General features: G+C 48.1%; 12 protein-coding genes across 12 annotated transcripts; 3 read left to right on the forward strand and 9 right to left on the reverse strand.

Annotated features, from left to right (window-relative positions):
• Positions 1-811: 811 nt before the first annotated feature.
• On the forward strand, positions 812-2824 carry M437DRAFT_66591 (MFS general substrate transporter; the record flags this gene model as incomplete). The annotated part of the gene is made up of 3 exons (XM_041024785.1): positions 812-1596; positions 1652-1876; positions 2041-2824. The coding sequence occupies 3 exons, from the start codon at positions 812-814 to the stop codon at positions 2822-2824; spliced, it is 1794 nt and encodes a 597-aa protein (XP_040879176.1).
• A 677-nt stretch (positions 2825-3501) lies between these two features.
• Positions 3502-4302, reverse strand: M437DRAFT_66592 (uncharacterized protein; the record flags this gene model as incomplete). The annotated part of the gene is made up of 3 exons (XM_041024786.1): positions 3502-3861; positions 3896-4167; positions 4233-4302. 3 exons carry the CDS (start codon positions 4300-4302, stop codon positions 3502-3504), a joined length of 702 nt encoding a protein of 233 aa, XP_040879177.1.
• A 436-nt stretch (positions 4303-4738) lies between these two features.
• On the reverse strand, positions 4739-6433 carry M437DRAFT_49948 (uncharacterized protein; the record flags this gene model as incomplete). Its single annotated transcript, XM_041021920.1, has 2 exons — positions 4739-5593; positions 5648-6433. The coding sequence occupies 2 exons, from the start codon at positions 6431-6433 to the stop codon at positions 4739-4741; spliced, it is 1641 nt and encodes a 546-aa protein (XP_040879178.1).
• A 1262-nt stretch (positions 6434-7695) lies between these two features.
• M437DRAFT_50197 (uncharacterized protein) lies at positions 7696-8798 on the reverse strand (the record flags this gene model as incomplete). Its single annotated transcript, XM_041021966.1, has 4 exons — positions 7696-8083; positions 8123-8378; positions 8439-8524; positions 8572-8798. 4 exons carry the CDS (start codon positions 8796-8798, stop codon positions 7696-7698), a joined length of 957 nt encoding a protein of 318 aa, XP_040879179.1.
• Positions 8799-9184: 386 nt separating this feature from the next.
• On the forward strand, positions 9185-9589 carry M437DRAFT_66595 (uncharacterized protein; the record flags this gene model as incomplete). Its single annotated transcript, XM_041024787.1, has 1 exon — positions 9185-9589. The coding sequence occupies one exon, from the start codon at positions 9185-9187 to the stop codon at positions 9587-9589; it is 405 nt and encodes a 134-aa protein (XP_040879180.1).
• Positions 9590-10377: 788 nt separating this feature from the next.
• On the reverse strand, positions 10378-11664 carry M437DRAFT_66596 (glycoside hydrolase; the record flags this gene model as incomplete). Its single annotated transcript, XM_041024788.1, has 2 exons — positions 10378-10478; positions 10533-11664. 2 exons carry the CDS (start codon positions 11662-11664, stop codon positions 10378-10380), a joined length of 1233 nt encoding a protein of 410 aa, XP_040879181.1.
• Positions 11665-12594: 930 nt separating this feature from the next.
• On the forward strand, positions 12595-14007 carry M437DRAFT_50210 (uncharacterized protein; the record flags this gene model as incomplete). The annotated part of the gene is made up of 3 exons (XM_041021968.1): positions 12595-12922; positions 12977-13026; positions 13084-14007. Coding segments are annotated over 3 exons (1302 nt in total), but the record flags the coding sequence as incomplete, so codon positions are not given.
• A 97-nt stretch (positions 14008-14104) lies between these two features.
• On the reverse strand, positions 14105-14788 carry M437DRAFT_85065 (uncharacterized protein; the record flags this gene model as incomplete). The annotated part of the gene is made up of 1 exon (XM_041028222.1): positions 14105-14788. One exon carries the CDS (start codon positions 14786-14788, stop codon positions 14105-14107), a length of 684 nt encoding a protein of 227 aa, XP_040879183.1.
• Positions 14789-14976: 188 nt separating this feature from the next.
• Positions 14977-15630, reverse strand: M437DRAFT_50263 (uncharacterized protein; the record flags this gene model as incomplete). Its single annotated transcript, XM_041021976.1, has 1 exon — positions 14977-15630. One exon carries the CDS (start codon positions 15628-15630, stop codon positions 14977-14979), a length of 654 nt encoding a protein of 217 aa, XP_040879184.1.
• A 1021-nt stretch (positions 15631-16651) lies between these two features.
• M437DRAFT_85067 (uncharacterized protein) lies at positions 16652-17302 on the reverse strand (the record flags this gene model as incomplete). Its single annotated transcript, XM_041028223.1, has 1 exon — positions 16652-17302. The coding sequence occupies one exon, from the start codon at positions 17300-17302 to the stop codon at positions 16652-16654; it is 651 nt and encodes a 216-aa protein (XP_040879185.1).
• A 225-nt stretch (positions 17303-17527) lies between these two features.
• Positions 17528-18169, reverse strand: M437DRAFT_85068 (uncharacterized protein; the record flags this gene model as incomplete). The annotated part of the gene is made up of 1 exon (XM_041028224.1): positions 17528-18169. One exon carries the CDS (start codon positions 18167-18169, stop codon positions 17528-17530), a length of 642 nt encoding a protein of 213 aa, XP_040879186.1.
• A 499-nt stretch (positions 18170-18668) lies between these two features.
• M437DRAFT_12054 (uncharacterized protein) lies at positions 18669-19643 on the reverse strand (the record flags this gene model as incomplete). Its single annotated transcript, XM_041018643.1, has 2 exons — positions 18669-18977; positions 19029-19643. Coding segments are annotated over 2 exons (924 nt in total), but the record flags the coding sequence as incomplete, so codon positions are not given.
• Positions 19644-19862: the final 219 nt, after the last annotated feature.

A 19862-nucleotide genomic window follows, 5' to 3' on the forward strand; every position in this document is an offset into this window, starting at 1 on the left:
AGTGGTGACAGTGCAGATCTGTAAGGTTGTTGAGTCAATGCAGACCCATCCAAAGTGCTCATTCAGCGTCTGAAAAATCAAAATACAGGAGAAGGGTTTCAGGGAGTAAAAGGTGTACGGGTACAATGTACTTGTCATTTATAGGGCGACTGCGGTGTAGGCTTTTAGGGCGGATGCGGGGCCGTGTACCTTAGCCGCCATTTTCGGGCAACCTGCGTGGTTCGTTTTCCGAGTTTGTGTTGCAACTTGCAAAGTGTTTTTGAGATTTCTTCTCTTTTGTCTTTTTTGACTCATCTTGATTTTGTCCCTTTTACTTGGGTCCAATTCGTTCACTCGACTTGTCGCTCGTTTTTGCATCTGCAAAAAGTTCTGTTTTGCGTCTTTCAATCGCTGAAAGTTTTTGGCTATTTCTATTTTGCTGCCACTCGGAATTACTTGGATCTACAAAGAAGCCAAAAGTACTGGATCGAGGAACGAACGCCCTCTTTCCCTCTTCCGCGCGCCCCGACATCGCGGATCAAGCCCAAAAGAGTTTCGGGGTTCTGCCCACGAATTCTTGCGACATTATTGAGGGGCAGTGAGGGGTGCAATTGCCGAATATCCATACTGGACTACTGGTGTTTCTACTGGATTGGAGACTGGACTTCAGCATTGATCACGATTGCGACACACTTGCGCTGGTAGAGGTGGAAAAGAGAGAGAGGGACGGGAAAGAGACTTGGACCCGAGAGGAGAAAGGGAAATAGAAAGAGCAAGGACAGAAAGAGCAAAGACCGAAGCATACACAACACACAACAAACACACCATCACGATGGTCGAAGAACAAGAAAAACCCTCGCCGCAGGCTTCAACACCATCCACTCACTCCCACACCTCCCACGACACCGATTCAATCCACGAGACCCAATCCATCCGCCACGAAAACCAAACCAATCGTTTACATCTCGTCCGCAGTTATGCCTCCGGCTACTCAGGATTCGCCCCCGAGACAGAATACACAGATATCAAACCCACAACTACAGGCGTAACACTCAACTCCATCGCAACAGGCAATGACCCAAACTTTGAAGTCGACTGGACGGAAGACAATCCTGAAAATCCAAGGAATTGGAGTATGGCATATAAAAGCCTTGTTGTTTTTGCAATGAGTTATGCCACTACGGTCACAGTCCTTTTCTCTACATCTTACACTGTTACAGTGGGAAAACTGGAACAGGTGTTTGATGTAGGCCATTTAGTCGCTTTACTAGGTCTTACCACTTATCTGATTGGTATGGCTGCTGGCTCTACCGTCCTAGCTCCCCTCTCGGAAATGTATGGACGCCGTCCTGTATACATCTTCTCGACTGCGATTTTTGTCTTGTTGATTCTGCCGTGTGCATTGGCGAAGAATATCGAGAGTTTGTTGATTCCGAGATTCTTTGCTGCGTTTGCGGCGGCGAGTTTGGTATCTAATGCTCCGGGGTCTATTAATGATATTGTGGTGGAAGAGTATAGGGCGCTTGCGTTTAGTATTTGGAGTATTGGACCTTTGAATGGACCGGTTGTTGGACCTATCATCGGAGGCTTTACATATCAGTATTTGGGATGGCGATGGTAAGCCCTACCTCTAACTCCCATCATCCCATCACACTAACGAGTTTGTTCACAGGACCAACTGGCTAGTCATGATTCTCGCAGGCGTGGCATTTGCTTTTGTGGCTATTGTCAAAGAGACTTATGGACCTACTTTGTTGCGCAAAAGAGCTGCTAAGCTGAGAAAAGAGACGGGAGATCCGAGGTGGTGGAGCAGATTTGATGAGAAAAAGGCATTTTGGCCGCTGCTCAAGGTCAATCTCAGCAGACCGTTCGTGCTGATGGTTACGGAGCCGATTTGGTGAGTCTTTGTTCTTGTCTCTTGCTGTCTTTTGTTTCTCCATCTCTGCTTGCATTCTGTCCTGTCTGCATATCTCCGTCGACTCGAACGCGGGCATCAAAGCATTGAACAGCGGGCAGCACCAATTCCGCGTATATAGACAATTGCTAATCTGTATCTCACAGCATCTTCTGGGACGTCTACGTAGCAATCGTCTACGGCACCCTATACCTCTCCTTCGTCGCCTACCCCATCGTCTTCCAACAACAGCGCGGCTGGGCTCCAGGAATCGGCGGCCTCGCCTTCTGCGGCATCGGCATCGGAAACCTCCTCACCATCGTTCTCGAACCACTCTGCCGCCGCCTCATCAACTCCCACAAAAAAGACCCAGAAACCGGAGATATCCCTCCCGAAGCCATGGTATCCGTTATTTGTATCGCGGCTGTTAGTCTCGCAGCCGGCGAGCTCTGGTTCGCATGGACTTGTACACCGAACGTCCATTGGATTGTGCCCATTCTTGCGGGAATCCCCTTTGGAGCTGGCAATGCCGGTGTTTTTATTTACAGCAATAATTACTTGGTGCATTCCTACTCTGTGTACGCAGCCTCCGCATTAGCTGGAAACGCCGTCCTACGCTCAATCATGGGCGCCACAGTCCCTCTTGCCGGCTCGGCCATGTACAAAACCCTCGGCTCCAATTGGGCAGGTTGTACACTTGGACTCATCGAAATGGCTTGTGTACCTATTCCTGTGGTGTTCTACCTGTACGGCAAAAAGATTAGAGCGAAGAGTGCTTTGATCAGATCTATGCAGGAAGACAAACGCAGAGCAGATGAGAAGAAAGAAAGGTATCTGCGCAAGATGGAAAAGGAAGCTATCAAGAGGGGCGAGATGGAGGCTAGTGTTGCTGGACCTGGCAAGACGGGAGCTGCGGTTGCTGAGGAGAGGGATATTGAAAAAGGTGCTTGAAAATGTAGTAATGCGGTAGACGCAGCGATGGCAAAAACCCCAAATCTGAAGCGTCTTAAAAAGCATTTCGCGAACGATAATCAGACGGCTGTCAAGCCTGGGGTCGTCTTTCGCATTTTGACCCTTTAAATGGAATCAAAAAGATATAACGCTTATTTCGGCAGCTGGCACGAACGTCCAAAGCTGTCGATGCTTGCTCCAAGTTGCTTGTCTAACCAGAGTTGATTTGTGTTCTAGACCTATTTTGCCATGCATCAACAGAGGTTTGACGACGGGTGATTCAGTGGCTTGAAACTCAGATTTGTGATTACTATGGGTGATTTAACAGCCGAACGAGCAAAAAGTATACAAGTATCCTTGCACCACCAATGCGAACCCGATAGCGAATCCGAAAAAAGAAAAAAAAAGACATATTCAATAATTCCAGATCTGCAAGAACACTCTTTTTTGTGTGACAAGTCCCAACTCCCCCTTTGTGTGCAAAGTGTGGCCTCTCGATGCCTGAAACATCGGTATGAAGATTCTGAGCAGTGTATTTGGAGATAAGGCTTGTAAGTATTGATTCTTTTTAACTATAGCTCGTTTGAGATACGTCTTGCTCTGGAATCTCAACAAGACTCTTCTTTAAACGCGACAGGACAGATTTCAATGATATCTAGGTATTCACTCGTGACTTCTCAAAAGTCACGCAGGAATATCAGTGGGATTCTCGTAGAGCCGGGAAGTGATAGGTCCTCTCGGACATTATTTCTTCCACTGTATCTCGGTGCCAATCTGTCCTCGTCGGCATCGTTGTGGGATGCCTTGACAGCTTTGAGGTAGGGTGATTCCTTGAAGTCTTTGCTGTAGGGAGACAACGAAGGTGAGGTTTTGAAGTCTCGTAGCACTCCCTCATCCACAATGAGGAATCTGTTATAACGAGGATGAGGAGGACAAATTTCTTCTCCCTCTTTATTCTCTAGAATCTCTGTAACATGGCTTTCTAACCACTTTGCAAAATGGACTCGTAAATCGTCGTGACTAGCTCCATGAATTTTCTGTCGTCCACGAGAATGTTTTTTTCAGACAAACCATTTCGGAATCGTGGTCGCGGGCATCTTCGTTCTGTTTTAGGTTTCTGGCTACTCCTGTGCTTAGTGAGCTTTGGAGATTAGATCCAGACATTGTGGCCAGAGGATATCGGATTCGGGTGTATAGGTTGTGCGGTAGATTACCCAGTTCTAAAGGTTGGAGTTCCAATTGTAACTGACATAATGCATATCCGCAATGATTGAAGTGACCATTGTGAAGTTCGCTTGTGAAGTTGGTTATGAAGCTTGGATGTGATGAGAGGAATTGTGCGTCTGAGGAAATGAGGTGAGACGCCACGATTCTACTTATCTAGGAGCCAAGAATACTAGCGACCTACGAGGACCTGCAAAAGAATTCTTGACTATCACCAAGGCGTGTGTCTTGTTGGACCATGAACCATGAACCATGATGTATGATGGTTTTGTGCCCAAAAGAGAGCGACGTTAAATGAAGGGCCTGCGCGCTCTCGAAGATCGACCGACGGTGAGCAGATGAACGACCTGCGTCCTCATTGCCAAGGGTAATGTATCTTATAAGATCATTTTTCGAGTTTTAAATCTTGAGCATGAGGTGTCGAGGATAGCCTCACATAGACTGTGATATTATGGTCGTGTGGGCTTCAACCGTGATTACTGTGATTGATCCTGCGAGGGATGAGACAGGTCTAGAACCAATTCTAGAGTCGATGATTCCCAAAAGCTGCCCCAGGACCAAGTTCGAGAAGTTTTTTTGTGAGATGAAGAGTATGTTGTCCTGAATGTAAAGCTAGTTGTCGATCGAAGAGACAGCATCCGGATCCAGTTGTTAGGCCTCTTTTCACAGTTTGCTTGAGCGGAGATGCATTCACTGTTTCGGTCCAGGCTTCTGGATTCGCTCCAGTCCTTCGCGTGGGTTGTACACTGCTTTTGCTACCCTGTGACACCACTCTAGTTGCCTCGTTTGACCACTAGATAAGTAGAATTCGGTCGAAATTCCGAGAGGTATCGTAATTACCGCCCGGCCCATGGCTCCAAAACTTCTGGCGAAGTATTGTGGTATGACCATAGAAAGATCAGTGACTACTCGGAACATCTCTAGCTCGAGCTCTGATGTGGTGAGTCTGTAGTGGATGTCTGCCCTCGATTTTAAAATTTTGTGAATTGTTTTTAAAATCGCGAAGTGGAAAACCCAGCCCAGGGTGACGTTCCAAGCAGTCCTATAGGAAGCAAACTTGTAAACCGGCAGGAAGGTCGTGTCGCCATTCATTTCTTCATTGTATGAGTCCAGCTCTTTGAGATCAATGGTAGTGCTAATTTCATGTGCCATTGACGAGAAGAAGTCATTTATCCAGGTGACAACCGCTTCACCGGTAGATTCCAGCTTTTGAAGCAGTTCGTAGACGACATGCTCGGAGGAATTGCTGGCGAGAATCTTGTCGGTCTTAGCGAGCATACCAGGTATCGATGATCCGATATCTAGGAGAGGAGTTGCATGATAGGCTGCAGGTGCGGATTTGGTAATGGCGAGCCATTGCGGCTGGTTGAAAAAGATATCTTCCCTGCGCAACATGCCGATAATGATAGTGAACTGACGGGCGTGATTGAAAAGTGCTGTCTCGTATGGAGTGTTCAGAGGTTTTGGTCCTTCAGCCTGGATCATTTGAGCAGCTCCGTCTACGTGTGAGATCCATCCGCCCGCCTGTGATATTGGTGAAAATGGCTACAACGGGTCAGTATCTCATGATTATCTTTCAGGCCTGTACACGGGGTATACCTCAGAGATTTGAAGAAGCATAATCGTCAGAAGGACCTCATTGCGATCGTAGTCACCAATATGCTCAATTGACCGTCTCAGTAGTGCAATGGAGACTGTGTAATTTTTGATTGCTTGTTGGGCGAGTCGTCCGTCCTGCAATCTAACAGCAGCTTGAGTAAGACTGAGAGTATCAACAGCCGCAGCGAGAGCAGGTAAACGAGGGTTAAATAGCGAGCTGTTATGAGGAGTTAGAAATGACATTTTTGACTGATTCTCAAGGTCGTCGGATTGCATAGACGATTCTTCAAGTGGCAGATAATGTGACAGCGCTACAGCCAGCGCTTGTTTGCGATTGGATTCCGCAGTGTCAACCATGGGTCGCATCCGAAATCCTCTTGGGTATAATAGCTCTATGTGTGAATGATTCCGCCTCGATGGCACCGGTCGGGAAAAGGACCAAGAAGTCGGAGAAAGATGATCATCCGGACTTGTGCGATCAGCGATCCCGCAGCAAGTGCCCTTGCGACCATCCTCGAGAGATATGGGCATGAGATCTGATACGCCATGTGAGGGCCAGGTCGCGACCTTGCTTGCCTGTATGGAGCTGGATGTAACAACAGTACATGGTCGATTCCAGGGACGAGTCCAGATACACTCTCTCTTTGCTCGGATACAGTTGCGACATTGTGGGTGCTCTTCGTCACACTTGACTTTTCGTGAACGGCAAGTTTGGCAACCTTGTCGGGATCTTGTATGCTTGTTGAGCCGAAAAACAACTGGCCGTCCATCATTTCGGTCTGTCATGTTGTGCTGGAAGAGCAAAAGTTGAGTTGACATTATCGCCCAGAAGACGGCGATGATATGGGTTACTATGTTGGCGATGCGATACAAATCATTTAACAAGTTCGAAAGTCAGAGTGGCATAGCCTCAAATGTGGAGATGCAGAGTATTTGTACATGCCCGCGTGATTTCCCGCAAGCGCAACGTTCTTCCCGCGTTGTACCTGCGTGTAGTCACTTTCTCCTTCCGCTCTCCCTTACAGACAAAATGTCTAGAAGGCGTCGAATCCTTATAGAGTATTTCATCAAAAAGTCAAACAAGTCGAATTGTTTATTCTTACAAGCATAGACATATAAGCTTTAAGCCTCATGCATATGAGAGTTAAGAATCGAGATCTTTGAGCTTCGTAGGTTCGTATGAGTGTCTAGATTCTTGACCTCTGTAACTCTTTGTCGGGCCGTGTAGCAAGATCTGGGGAGTCGATCTCGAACTCTCTTGCAATTTCAACCTGCAAATGCCAAAAAAAGTGAAGGCCGCCTCGGGTACTTGCGGTACTTGCAGTAACGTTCTAACGGTTCGTCGCATCATTGCGAATTAAGAGGCAACGGCTTCCGGAATAGCCACCGACGAATCGACGATGATAATCCGCTGTATCTCTGCACTAATCTGGAGAACCAGGTCAAACGAAGACGGAATCTATTTGACAGTTCGTTGGCAGCTTTACATGTGAGCATCTCACTTCGCGTGGTTGCCACAAACGATACGAGAGCTATACGCAGCTAGATGGTGACAAATTGCCATTTCGCTCCGACATGCTGGCAGAGCATCTGTATCCTGCTCTCAAGTTTATGTGCGCTGACTTCCTCCTGATAATTTCTACCCGCAAAGCTCTGTGCTTCGTATGCTATCATTCTCCAGTCCGTCTTCTACTGTTATACTGTGGAACGAAGAGTTCATTCTCTGAGACTGCTTCCGAGTTTAGTTCACCCCTGACACGCGTGCCGTCTCTGTCCCCCCTTCTCAGTACCGCGCACATCGCGCTGTCACACTTTGACAGCCTCCCCAGTTAGTTGACTCTGCTGAGTCAGATAGTTTCGTGATGCGAGTCAGTCACATGCACCAATCTTCTTCCTCAACACGATGGCGACGCTTCTTGCCTTGCTGAGGTCTGGGACGACAAGGGGAAACTGGTGCTGGCGTTGGGCAAGGCGAAGAGCAATAATCTCGTTTTGGCTGTCGACAATGGTGATAGATGGGTATGCGCCAGCGATGAGAGAGGTGGGAATCACTGTTCGTTGGTGTTCTGGCGAGGAGGGATCTGGTGAACAATCCAACATGCCATATTGGTCTGAGTAATGATTTCAGAGTCGATGGAGATGCTGAAGAGTTTAGGAGGTGTGTTGTGTGCGGTTTGAAAGATATAGACGCACTTCTTGGTGGTGTTTGGTCCCCCGCGGAAGTTCCACCGCCGGTAGGTATCCAGTCTGTCATCGATGGCGATCTTTCCCTCTTGCGCCTTTCTGCAAAGGTGGTCATCGAAAGACTCTAGGATAATCGCATGACGACTGCTGATTGTGGTCCAGCAGTCCCGGCCGAGCTCTTCGAGATCAGCAGCCCAGAGCTTTGTTAGTTCAATCTCAGTAGTTCCTTGGCCGATATGACCACCGCCTTCACTGTCTAGAGGTCAGAGACAAGATGATCTGGCTGAGAACCGGCAGATTGCTTGCAAGTCAAGTCCCAAGAAACAGTACTTTGAATTGATCGTTCTACAACGACCATCTACAGCATTGAGCTCAGCGATGCGCAAGAGTACGAGCTCAGCGGTGACGCGGACGGTGCAGTAGCTGTCTCCCGCTCCATTGTGTCTTATGGCGCCAAGTTTGTACTCGCGTTCAGTGTCGGTCATTTGGTCCAGCTCGGCTTGAGTTGTCATCTGGACACCAATCATCCAGGCAGCCTCTCCAAGGTCTAAACGTAAGAGTTCAATTAGCCTGGAACGAGGGACTAGGAGAAACATTCGATACTTACTGTGCTTCTCTTTACCACAGTCACCTTTAGGATAGCGATAACGGAACCACTCTTGGCTGTCGAGCACATGGGCGAACAAAATATCGCTGTGAAGAGGTCAGTAGGCATTGGCAACATGGGTCTGCTTCACAACGAGCTGATCTTCATCTCCTCCAGCTTTGCTTCATCACCTCTATCAAGATCCCCGCGATCCCAATAGCTTAGTACATTCTTGACTTCTGATGAGCAGCCATCATCCTCCTGCGTGATTATGTCGATGAAGGCGTCGGGGGAGATGTTGTCAGGTTTGGGCGCGTCAAAGACCCAGGGAAGGAGGTGTCTGGTGCTGGGGCGTGTATGCTTGAGTCTTCTAGACGGCATGTTGGGTGGTTCTGTGTGCTCAGAGTTCCTGATTGGCGGTGGTATGTGCTGTGATGAGGGAATGGTTGAGGCACGAGAGAGTAGAGTGGTGAAGAAGTTCCGTGCTGCACGACGAAACAATACCAAGGCCCGAACACGACATTGACACCACCACCGGCAGACCACGCGATTGGTCAGTGCTTTTCCCGGACCAGCGACGACGAGGTCGTTCTCCCTCGCTGCCGACACTCACTCTAGACAGTTTCCGGTCTCCTTCCCTCCCATACCACCACATCACCACCACCACAATGCCTGAGTACCTTATCTCAGAAGGCCTGTACCTGGCCCCTTTCATGACCCGTTTGTATGTCCTTTGATCATACTATACTACTCTTTCAACGCTGACAATGGGCTTGTTTTGCTTTGACAGTTTGCACAATGCCACAAAGAAAATGCTCTTCTCCGACGCCCTAGCCGCCGTATCACCACAACAACTCTGCATTGCTACAAGAGCACCTGGCGTCGTTTTGGTTTTTGAAGAATCAACTCAGTCGAGAATGCCTTCCGACACTCCCAACAAAGGCTCTACCAACGACGAGGAGTGGGTTCCGGTGGAAGCTGGCGGCGCAGATGATTCCTGGGTGGACGTTGACGAGAAGGTCCCTAACGACACTGGTCGCGGCGCCTCCGACGTCTCCAAAGGAACTTCCAGCCCCAACCAAACCAGAATCGTGCTTCAAGTCATTAAGAAGTTCTACAAGGAGGAGAGTAAGGAGGCGTTTCTCTGGAGAATGGCAAACACGAAGAAGTAGGTTCCTGGAGACGTGGTTCACCTACAAGGTCAAGAAAGATCCCTTTACTGATTCTTCTTTTCCTAGTCTCTCTTCGCGCCCTTCTCGCGGTGGTTTTTTGGATTTTTGATTTTCCTCTGTACTATCCTATATTCTTCTCTACTTGAGGGAGCAGTGGCTTTTTAGCCTGTGGCAGGTGGTTTTACCGCTGTTCTCCATGATGGCTGAGAGGGATTCTTAGGCGTACGGTATCTGGGATGTTTTTTTGTGTCGGGGCCTCATCAGGATCGGACATACTTTTTGGCATTCAGCTCTCGCGATCAAAAGCGAGTTAGAGCACGGTATACGGAATGGTCTCTTTTTTTTTCGTACTGCAATAGCAATGAATATCGTTTGTGTCACCGAAATACTTTTTGACCGTGCCATGTGATACTGTCACAGCTGTTATAGATGTGTATACTACATGAAGACCTTGAGATAATCGCTTGAAAACAAAGTACAATACCTTCAGAGTAGGAAGGGAACAACAAAGAGAACCCCATTTTTGAATGCACGACAAAAACAAAGGGCTTTGTCTTTGGTGACCAGCATAGCCAGTGACTTCCAGTCAGCTGTCGCATTCGAGCCTGTCCTAATCGGTGACATGGCTCTTGACCCGCTTCATGCTCATGAAAGAGGCAGAACTGCTAGAAACCAATCACTCTGGCGCCAGCAGCCGGAAGATCAAAGGACGGTGAAGCTGTGGACAGTTTGAGAAGAAGTACAACAGACTATAATGCTTGGCATCCAGACTGCTCGGAATGTAAGGACTAGACATCTGGTGTCCCCGCCCAATGCACCGATCTTATAATTCTACCAACAGCCTTGTCGAGCGCATACGAGCATGTCCCGTTCCAGTCATCATGGGTCACTAAGACGTAGTCAGCACGTCGTCCAGCCAGAACTATACTCATTCGATACGTACTCGCAGACACCATCACGCCTCCCAAACATTGGCCTTTGGCAAAATCGACCTTGATACCCAAGGTTTCCACATCATCATAAGCGATCCATTGATCATCCCATGTGACTACCTTGACAGCAGCATCTTCATAGAAATTTGGCTCAATGTTCTTTTCGATAAGCAAAGTGTCGATCTCGGTGTTGTGCAAGACGCCAATCTCAAGACTGCAGTTCCCACACAGCGAACCTGATTCGAACGGACAACCGGGTTCCATGCATGACGGACTAGTAGCTATGTAACCACGTCCGTAAAGGGTAAGTTCTAGGACTACTTTGTATGGGTAGATGTTGTTGCGCCATAAATGATCTAGAGCGCCTTGTATCTCAGTCAAATTCGTGTGTGCTGCCATGCGAGCTTCGGTCCATTGATCGCCTTTGTCCCATGTTCCGTGCAGGTCGAATGACTTCAGGTTGAACCACTCCACATCATTATTCAGTGCCTTTAAATCATAGTGCTGCAGATATCGAGAGCTTGCTGGTAGGGTGACAGACAATCCTTGGCGACCAGTTGTTCCTCTCAAAGCTTCTTTTAATCTGCGAATGAAGATTGGGAAGTTGTGATAATCTGCTGGCCTTCCACCTCTGTTTTTGGCACCTGGATAACTCCAGTCCAAATCCACGCCATCAAACCCATACGTCGACATGAAGGAAGTCAAGGACTTGAAAAATGCTCTCTGATTTTCTTCAGACGCTACAAGGTCCGAGAAAGTGGTTGCGGTAGGTCCTGAAGGTTGGTTGAATGTCCAGCCTCCGATCGAGATGAACATCGCGAGATCAGGGTCCCATCTGCTCTGCCCTATCATGGGATATAGATCTGCGTCTCCACGGGTTGGCGGCAGGACTTCGAATGTTTGCGGGTCGATTGTTGCATATGCAATGTTGATGTGTGTATAGACCCCAATGGGAACGTCTTGCAATTTGTCTTCACGGCAAGGTCGCTGGGAACTCCAGCCTTCATAGTACCCGACGATCTTGGATAGGCCTCCGGTTTTGGTGCATGATGGCCGCTTTACTTGTGCTTGTGCGTTACTGTTTAACAAGAGGACAGAGACGCAAAAAAGCAGTACTGTGGGGGATATTCTGCTTGGAAACATGGTTGGGCTGAGCCAGACATGCTAGAATTGGTGGATTCAGGAAGAGCAAAGCTTATACACCAACGGATTGGCGAAGCCCGATCAGGAGTCATTTCAGAAGTCAGAGTCATGACTTCTTAGAAGAGTGGTCTGTCTGACCGAGGCACTGTGACTAGACTCACAGAGCGAGGTCAATGTAGATCAACTCGACTCGCCGAACTCGTGATAGATTTTAGGACAAATCTGGTGGAGATTGCCAATAGGGAATGCGGCCAAGATCAGAGTTTATCTTGCACTTGACGACGCGATCAAGTCCCTATAACGTTTACTGCCGCCATCATACACGACATTTACTGATGTTTGTCTGCATCAAATTGCGCCGACCTGCAAATACTGCTCTCAACAGCAATTTGCAGCATGAATCGAGGTTGCAAAGATCCGACGCCACAAACCCGCGTGTGGAAGAAAATCTCTTGGGCAATCTGCGAAGTATCTTGGCAGCACCGAGACAACCAGTGGTGCAGACACGAACCAGTGTGGACTTATCATTGTGCAAATAGGATCATGTTTAGCGATATAGACCCGCTCCGGCGCTGTCCGAATTAGCTGTCGAGTGATGACAACTTCTATACCCGACGGGCACGCACCATGTGCTGATCAGCTGGTGATGATGCCCAGGCGAGGGACCAGCTGTTGTTTTGAAGGTAAGGTTCTACTTGAGTGTATACGTAGAATAGAGCTGTATGTTCGTCAACTCGAGTTCTCATGTTACCGGTCAAGACTCTCGTTCTCCGATGGGGTTGAATTCCACTTCTTGTAATTCCTCTTATCATAGTAGGGAGCTACGAACTCGCCATCCACTTTCCAATCCACAAACACCACACTTCACATCTCAGCGAAACCTCTTTCCCCAATGCCACCGATCTTTCCTCTCAAAGGACATTCACAGGCTTCACTGTCTATGAACCATCAGACCTAGACAATCTGAATTTTCCAGAAGACTGCCAAACCGCACTTACACAAAAGATTCTCTGTGAGGATACTGTTCAGGAATATGATGGTCCTGCTTGGAGAGGTTCGATCGCGGACAAAGAACTCTATGATGAAGTTTGCGAAGCTTCATGTGGTGCTTCGTTACGGTCCTACTACCAAAAAGTCTCTCAAGCATGTGCTGGCTACGATACGAGTGGTGTGCCGCAATCGATGTATGGAGGATATATGTGGGAAGCCTGGAACGAAACATGTTATATCGAGCCGCAGAGCGGTCACTATTGCAATGGTATAACACCTCAAAATCACAGAACGCTATTCTAGCGCTAACAACAAGAGATAGAAATTATCGATGGATTTACAGAAGTCGAGGATATTTACCACATGCCTCATGTACGTTTTATTCCCACCTACTCAATAGCTTTGCTCTTACTAATGAAGAAACTCAAGAACGAACTGTGTTCCTACTGCAACACAAAATTCTACCAAATGCTGCAAGCATCACAGTATTCAACCTTCGATGCCATCCACGACCCCTACAGAATTGGCCACATCAACAAGCACTGCAGACTTTCCCTCCCAACCACAGCACCAGCACCTCTGATCCCCAAACCAGTCTCTGAAGAGCCGTTTTGCCTATCCAACATCTACCACACCACCCGAGAGGGCGATACTTGCACCTCCATCTCAACATCCTACAACGTATCGTCATACGCCCTATCCGAAGCAAACAAAGAAAACATCTACGGCCCTTGTGACAACGTCAACGCAATACCACCAGGCAGAAAGTTTTGCATTCCCTTGCCCTGCGAAGTCTATGAAGTACAACCGAACGACCTCTGCATCGACATCCAATACACCCAGAAAATCCGCGGATATGGTATTTCCTTGCGCATCTATAATGCGTGGCTCGATCCCTCTTGCTCTGTACTAGAAGCCATAACCCAAGACACCGGGTCCGTAATCTGTGTATCGCCCCAAGGCGGGAAATCTACAGATGTGTCTAGACTCCCACGAACACGCGGAGGAAACGTACAACCGCGCCCCTCCACCGGCAATACAGTGGATGCAAAATATTCCCCTCGAGGCACGAAACTAGCTCATAACGCAACAAGAAATTGTTGGAAATGGCATAGAGTTGAGCAAAAAGAGACTTGTACGATTATCTGCATGAAAGAGGAGATTGATGTCGGGTCACTGGTTGCGGCTAATCCTTCGTTGGAGAGAGGGGATTGTGATAGAGGTTTGGTGATTGGAACGACGTTGTGTGTGAGCCCTAGTGGCACTTGGGGAAGTGAGATGGATGAGTATTATGAGGATGAGTTGGATGACTATTTCAAGGATTTGGAAGATGGGTGGCTTCCGGATGTATAGTAATGCCGGGTAGAGCTTTGCACAGTTATTCCTCACACATGAAGTACGGGTATGTGACTGGAAATAAGGATTGGAAATTGACACCTGCGACTTCAAATCACTCCTCGTCGGACTCACTCTCCTCCACCAAATACGTTTCCTCCTCAAGCACATCTTCATCGAACCATTCCGAATATCTTGAACGCAGTGCCCGCATACTTCCATGCTTCATCCCTTCGTGGTACAAAGCATAACATGAGGTCAATTCGACTTTCATCCAACCAGGGTATTGAGGGTCATCTTCCGATAAGTCCGCGTCATAAGCTTTGATGTATGGCAGTTCATCGCGAGCCAAGTCTTCTGTCCCGGGATTCTGGTGTTGTATGTCCTGCAGAACCTCACGATCGACCACCAGAAACATGTAATGCTCAGGAAACGTTATCTGTCGACTTTGGGGGGTTTGAGCTGCGAGCCACGAGCGAAAATCCGCATGAAGAGATTCCAAGGATGCGTTCTCAAACTTCGTCTTGTCGTCCATCCACCACATTTGCTGCCATGAACGCACCGTCTGACCTACAACCCAGTCTTCAGGCGGAAAGCCTGTCGCGGTCCACGTTGCAAACATTTTTAGAAACTTGGTCCAATTCTCCTCAGAAGAATAGTCGGTGCGATAGATGACCCAGCCCCATCGTTGTTTATGATGGAGTTGTAAAGTGAATGAATTGTCCACCATTCTCGAGCCATCGATCGGGGGCATGGGATGATCGATGATGAATTGACGGTACCATTCGCCCAGATTCATGGTCGTGGAAATTGATATGCCAGAGTGGACTCGAATTTGTGCTTCAATTGATAGGCGGTTCAGTGAGGGAAACAGTGGTTAGTCTTTCCGATGTGTGATCTCATCTTAAAGGAGATGAACGAAATTGCGCCAAGCCATTAGCCTGCTAGAAGCGATTGCTTTCACTCTAGCCGTCTGTTAATCGCATGTCAGGTTGCGGATGTCTGGATATCAACCTCAGAGTCAGATGACTTACTCAAACTGGAGTCAGACTCATCATCTTCCTCCAGATACGTTTCTTTTTCCGGAAGACGGCCTTTATACCATTCAGAGTGTCGAGAACGAAGTCCCCTCATGGTTTCGAAGTACAGGCCTCTACTGTAAACATCAAGTAGAGACTCTAAACCCAACTTCATCCAGCCAGGGTACTCCTCGCCCTCACGCAGGCAGTCTCTGTCTATAGCTTTGACATATGGCACCTCTTCCCGAGGCAGGAAATCCATCTCAGGGTTTTGCGGACGGATGTTGTTCAGTACATCCTTGTCAACAACTAGGAACATATAGCTCTCAGGCCAGGCTCTTTGCTCCACGAAGTCCTGAGTCGATACCCATTCTTGAAAGTGCTGTCGGAGTTGTTTGATTGTGGCGCCGTCAAATTGCGATTGCTCATTCATCCAATAGTGATGTTGCCATGACCTAGCAAGACGGCCGTTCTCGAGGTGTGGGCTGGGGAACCCGTGAAGAGACCAAGTAGTAAACATGGCAAGGAATTTTGTCCAGTCTGCTTCGGAAGAGTAATCCGTGCGATAAATGACAAAGCCCCAGCGCTGCTTTCGGGCGAGTATGGTTGTGTAATTGCTCATGCCGCAAGAAGATCTGATGTGATGTTCTGATTGTTTGCCTAAGACACTCTTTTGCGCGTGAAGATGCAGAACAAGAAGTGTGAGCAAGAAGTATGAGCAAGATGTGGGTAGTTGCTGACAAAGAAGACAAGAGTTGCGTTGAAGATGATATGTCGAGTCCAAGACAACAATAAAATTGCTGCCAAGCCATTAGGCTACCAGAAAAAGAGATCCAGACTTTCTCGAAATGAAATGTATCTTAATGCTCCGCATATGTCTCCTCAAGGTCGATCTCATCTCTCTCGAACCATTCACTGCTTTTCAAGCAAAGTCCTCGCATACTGTCCCTCTCAAGACCTTCTTCGTAGAGATACATGAGATCTTCTAGCGGAACTTTCATCGCACCCGGATAACCACAATCTTCGTCCGGGCCATCTTTGTCTATAGTCATGAAATAAGGAATCGGGAAGCGACTGTAGTCGGGCTCTGGACTTATATTGTGGATGGCGTCGAGCACGTCCTTGTCAACGACTAAGAACACGTAATGTTCTGGCCTCATCATGCTTCGCTCCTTAGCACTCAAACCAGCAAGCCAAGAATGGAAATGTTGCCTGAGTTGGCTGGGAGTCGCGTTTTCGAGATTTTCTTTGTCGCTCCTGTACCAGTTCTGCTTCCACGATTAGATAAGAGGTGCTTCTTCAGGTCCTTTATTCTCGATAGTAGACCGACACCACGTCTCGAGCATCTTGGTAAACTTGATCCAGTCTTCTTCGGATGAATAGTCCGTACGATAAACAACAAACCCCCAACGTTCGTTGAGCCTGACTTCCAAGAAGAACATTGAACTCATGATGGCGTTATGGTTGGGATGTCGGACTGATTATAACTTAACACTGGACAGGTTCCACGTTGAAGGCGTCGTGGTCCAGCAGCGATGTCTCGATGTGCGAGACGCGGATCCTTGATGCAGTAGAGCACCCAAGAACGAGAAGGTTGCTGATTAGAAAATCCAGACCATAGAAGCGAAATTGCAGCCAAGACATTAGTTGCCAAGAGCAGAGCTTGCTTCAGCATCACTTAATGCGTCTGTTTCTTCTTCTTGGTCTCCGTAATGGTCATCCTCCAACCAAACACGTTGACTGCCAAAGTAGTCCGTAGATTTGGAGCGAAGCGCTCTCATGTCTTGAGCATCGACAAAAATAGCTGTTCGGTAAAGATCTAGAAGGGTAGGTACTCTGACATTCATCCAGCCGGGGTAGCCGCTTTCATCTACAATGGATGGGCTTGAGTCCCAGGCTTTGACGTATGGGTACTCGCCAGTATGGTCAGATTGGTTGGTACTATGCGGGTGTACGCTGTTCAGCACCTCCTTGTCAACGACAAAGAACATGAGGTGTTCAGGCCAGCAATGACTTCTTTCTCTCTCCGAAAGGCTGGGGAGCCATGTTCCCTTGAAATGTTGACGGATTTGCGCAACAGAAGCATTGGCAAACTGGCTTTGATCATCAAACCACCAATGGTCCTGCCAGGACTGGATCTGGATCTCTTCTTCAGAGGCCTTGTCTTCACCCCGGTTCCATGTATTGATCATAACTTTGAGTTTAGTCCAGTCTTCCTCAGTGGAGTAATCTGTGCGATAAATCACAAATCCCCAGCGTTGTCTATGCCTGATGTTGCAGTAAAGCAAGGACATGTCGTCAAATGGAGATGGGGTGTTGAATAGAAAAGTTCAACAGCGCTCCATTCCTCTCACAATTGATGCTGTTGATCCTGTGATTACATCAGAGAATAGTCCGAGAAGAGATGGAGGATAAAAGGGCAGAGACTTTTGTCTGACCAAGCGAGATTGCAGGTCAAGATTCGAGATGCCAAGGCACTAGTTGAACGCCCTCCAATTTGGAACGACCAAGAGAACAAATCAATCAGAACCACCTTCATGCTCTTCTGCATCCACCTCCTCTTCCTGCTCTCCGTAACGGTCGTCCTCGTAGCAGACCAAGTCCCTACTGAACCAGTCTGTAGACTTGGACCGGAGTGCCTTCATGCTCTTATCGTCGGTCTGCAAGGCAAGCCCATACAGGTAGAAGACCTCAGGAAGTCTGATCTTCATCCACCCAGGGTAATCGCTATCCTCAGATGGTGCATCCTTGTCCCAGACCTTGCAGTAGGGATACTCGCCAAAGTAAAACCGTGGGAGTTCTATCTCGAGAGGGCGGACAGATTCGAGCGCCTCCTTGTCGACAGTCAAGAACATGTAATGTTCAGGCCAGGTTCTTCTTCGTTCCTCGGCTGATAATCCAGCAAACCAGGTATTTTGAAAGTGATCGCGGAGGGACGCGATGGAAGCATTGTCGAACTGACTCTGGTTGTCGAAATACCACATCTTTTGCCAGGAGTGTATCTCAGCAGCCTCAGAGCGTTTGTGTCGTATGATGTGCATGGTCCAGTTTTGCATTATGGTCATGAACTTTTGCCAAAGCTCTTCGGATGAGTAATCTGTGCGGTAGATCACAAATCCCCAGCGTTTTTTGTTTCTGAGCTCCGAGTGGAATGCAGACATGATATCGATATATAGATTGACGAAATGGGTGACAGAAAGAATGTCTGTATGTTATGGTGATGGAGGGAAAGGAAGGATCTTGTTTCAATCAAAGAGATGGAAGCTGGCGACTCGGGTGCCAAGGCACTAGTCGCTCACGCCTTCCTCCTTCAAACATATTTGAGAACGAGAGTCTGAAGAGGGAGAATGCAAAGAGCAAAGTTTGTACAAAAGAAAATGACAATGCCATGATGCCGCAAGAAGAAAAGAAAATGCCTACCAATCATTCAGCCCTTTGCTTCCCCTTATCTTTCGTCCCATCTTCTGCAGCTGTGGTATAATATTCCTCACTCGACTCTGCCAGATGGCCTTCGACCTTGACCTCCTTCTTTGGTTTGTCTTTTTCCTCCTTGTCATCTACAACACTGTCTTTGGGCTTCAATTGGCCATTAACCTCTTTCTTGACCTCTTTCCAGCTTTTTCCCTTCTCCTTCGCAGTACTTTTGTCATCAGCCTCTGGTCCTGAAGCGTCTAATCCTCTCCACTTGGCATAACCCCATACACCAGCGTCTGTAGCAAAGGATGTTGTGCCTGCTCGAGCCATATCGCGGACGTCGCTCCAGTATTCCAAACGTTTGACTTGTTCATCTGCAGCAGCAATGGCAGTCTCTAGATTTGTAATCTTCTGTTGTTCTTGGGCTGAAATCTCTTCGTTGTGAGCTGTGTGTTCATCGCGAAGCTTTTCGGCTGCCGTAAGTTTTTCGGAGAGCATGGTCAGAATATAGCGACGAGAGTTTTGGAATACGCAGAGAGCCATTATGGTTTCCATCTGGTGAAATTGTTAGTCAATGTGACGAAAGCGCAGGTGAAACAGACATACCTGCTCGCCTAGGTAATGAAGGTCATCGCCACCATTGTCAATAAAGTGACGGACCAATACAATTTTCTCGCGGTCGATGGCTGCTCTCTTCAGGCTGTTGAGTAAAGAGCCAATATCGCGCACATCTTCGGGATCTTCCAGGTAATGCTCTGCCTTGGCCAAATTTTGCCGTGCTTCGCTGACAATAAAACTGCTGGATCTGCTTGAAGCCTTGAGAGGGTGTATGGTAAAGTACTCAGAGGTGAAAGCGTGTCCTTGCTGAGTAGGTTTCTGGGGTTGTTTTCGCACACGCTTCCGTAACCATCTCCTTCGCCTCACCCATGAGTAGCCCCAAGGATGTGTGCCATGCCATGCTGTGCCGTCGCTAAACCAGAACGAGTATTCCCAGCCCTCTTCATCCACATCTCGAGACATGTCGACGTACCAAGACTTCCAAGCCCATTCCCAACTAGGATCCGGGACCTGAGCGTTTGTAATGTTGACCGGGCTCGGCTTCTTATTGCCGTTCAACCACGGCTTGGGATCAAAATTGAGCAGTGTCTTTGACGAGAAGTGTGGGACACCAAAGAACCACCATCCTCGTTGGTTTTCGTAGAGGATATCGATTACGGCATCTTCTTCCAAGGCAAGCTTCATTTGTTTCCTGGCACCCAGCAGACCTCGTACTTTATTCTTGCCTCGAGCGACCTTGCCAGGAGCAGCATGGCTCGAGAGCTCATCGCCGGAGCAAGGATTCTCTGGATCGTCAGGACCTATGAATCGCCCTTCGCGGTAATGGCGGTATTTGCGCGAGGTCATTCGATTCTGGACGGAGCCTTGGAGCGACTGAGCATG

This window comes from Aureobasidium melanogenum (assembly GCF_000721775.1).
Source record: "Aureobasidium melanogenum CBS 110374 unplaced genomic scaffold scaffold_12, whole genome shotgun sequence".
NCBI classification, from domain to species: Eukaryota; Fungi; Ascomycota; class Dothideomycetes; order Dothideales; family Saccotheciaceae; genus Aureobasidium; species Aureobasidium melanogenum.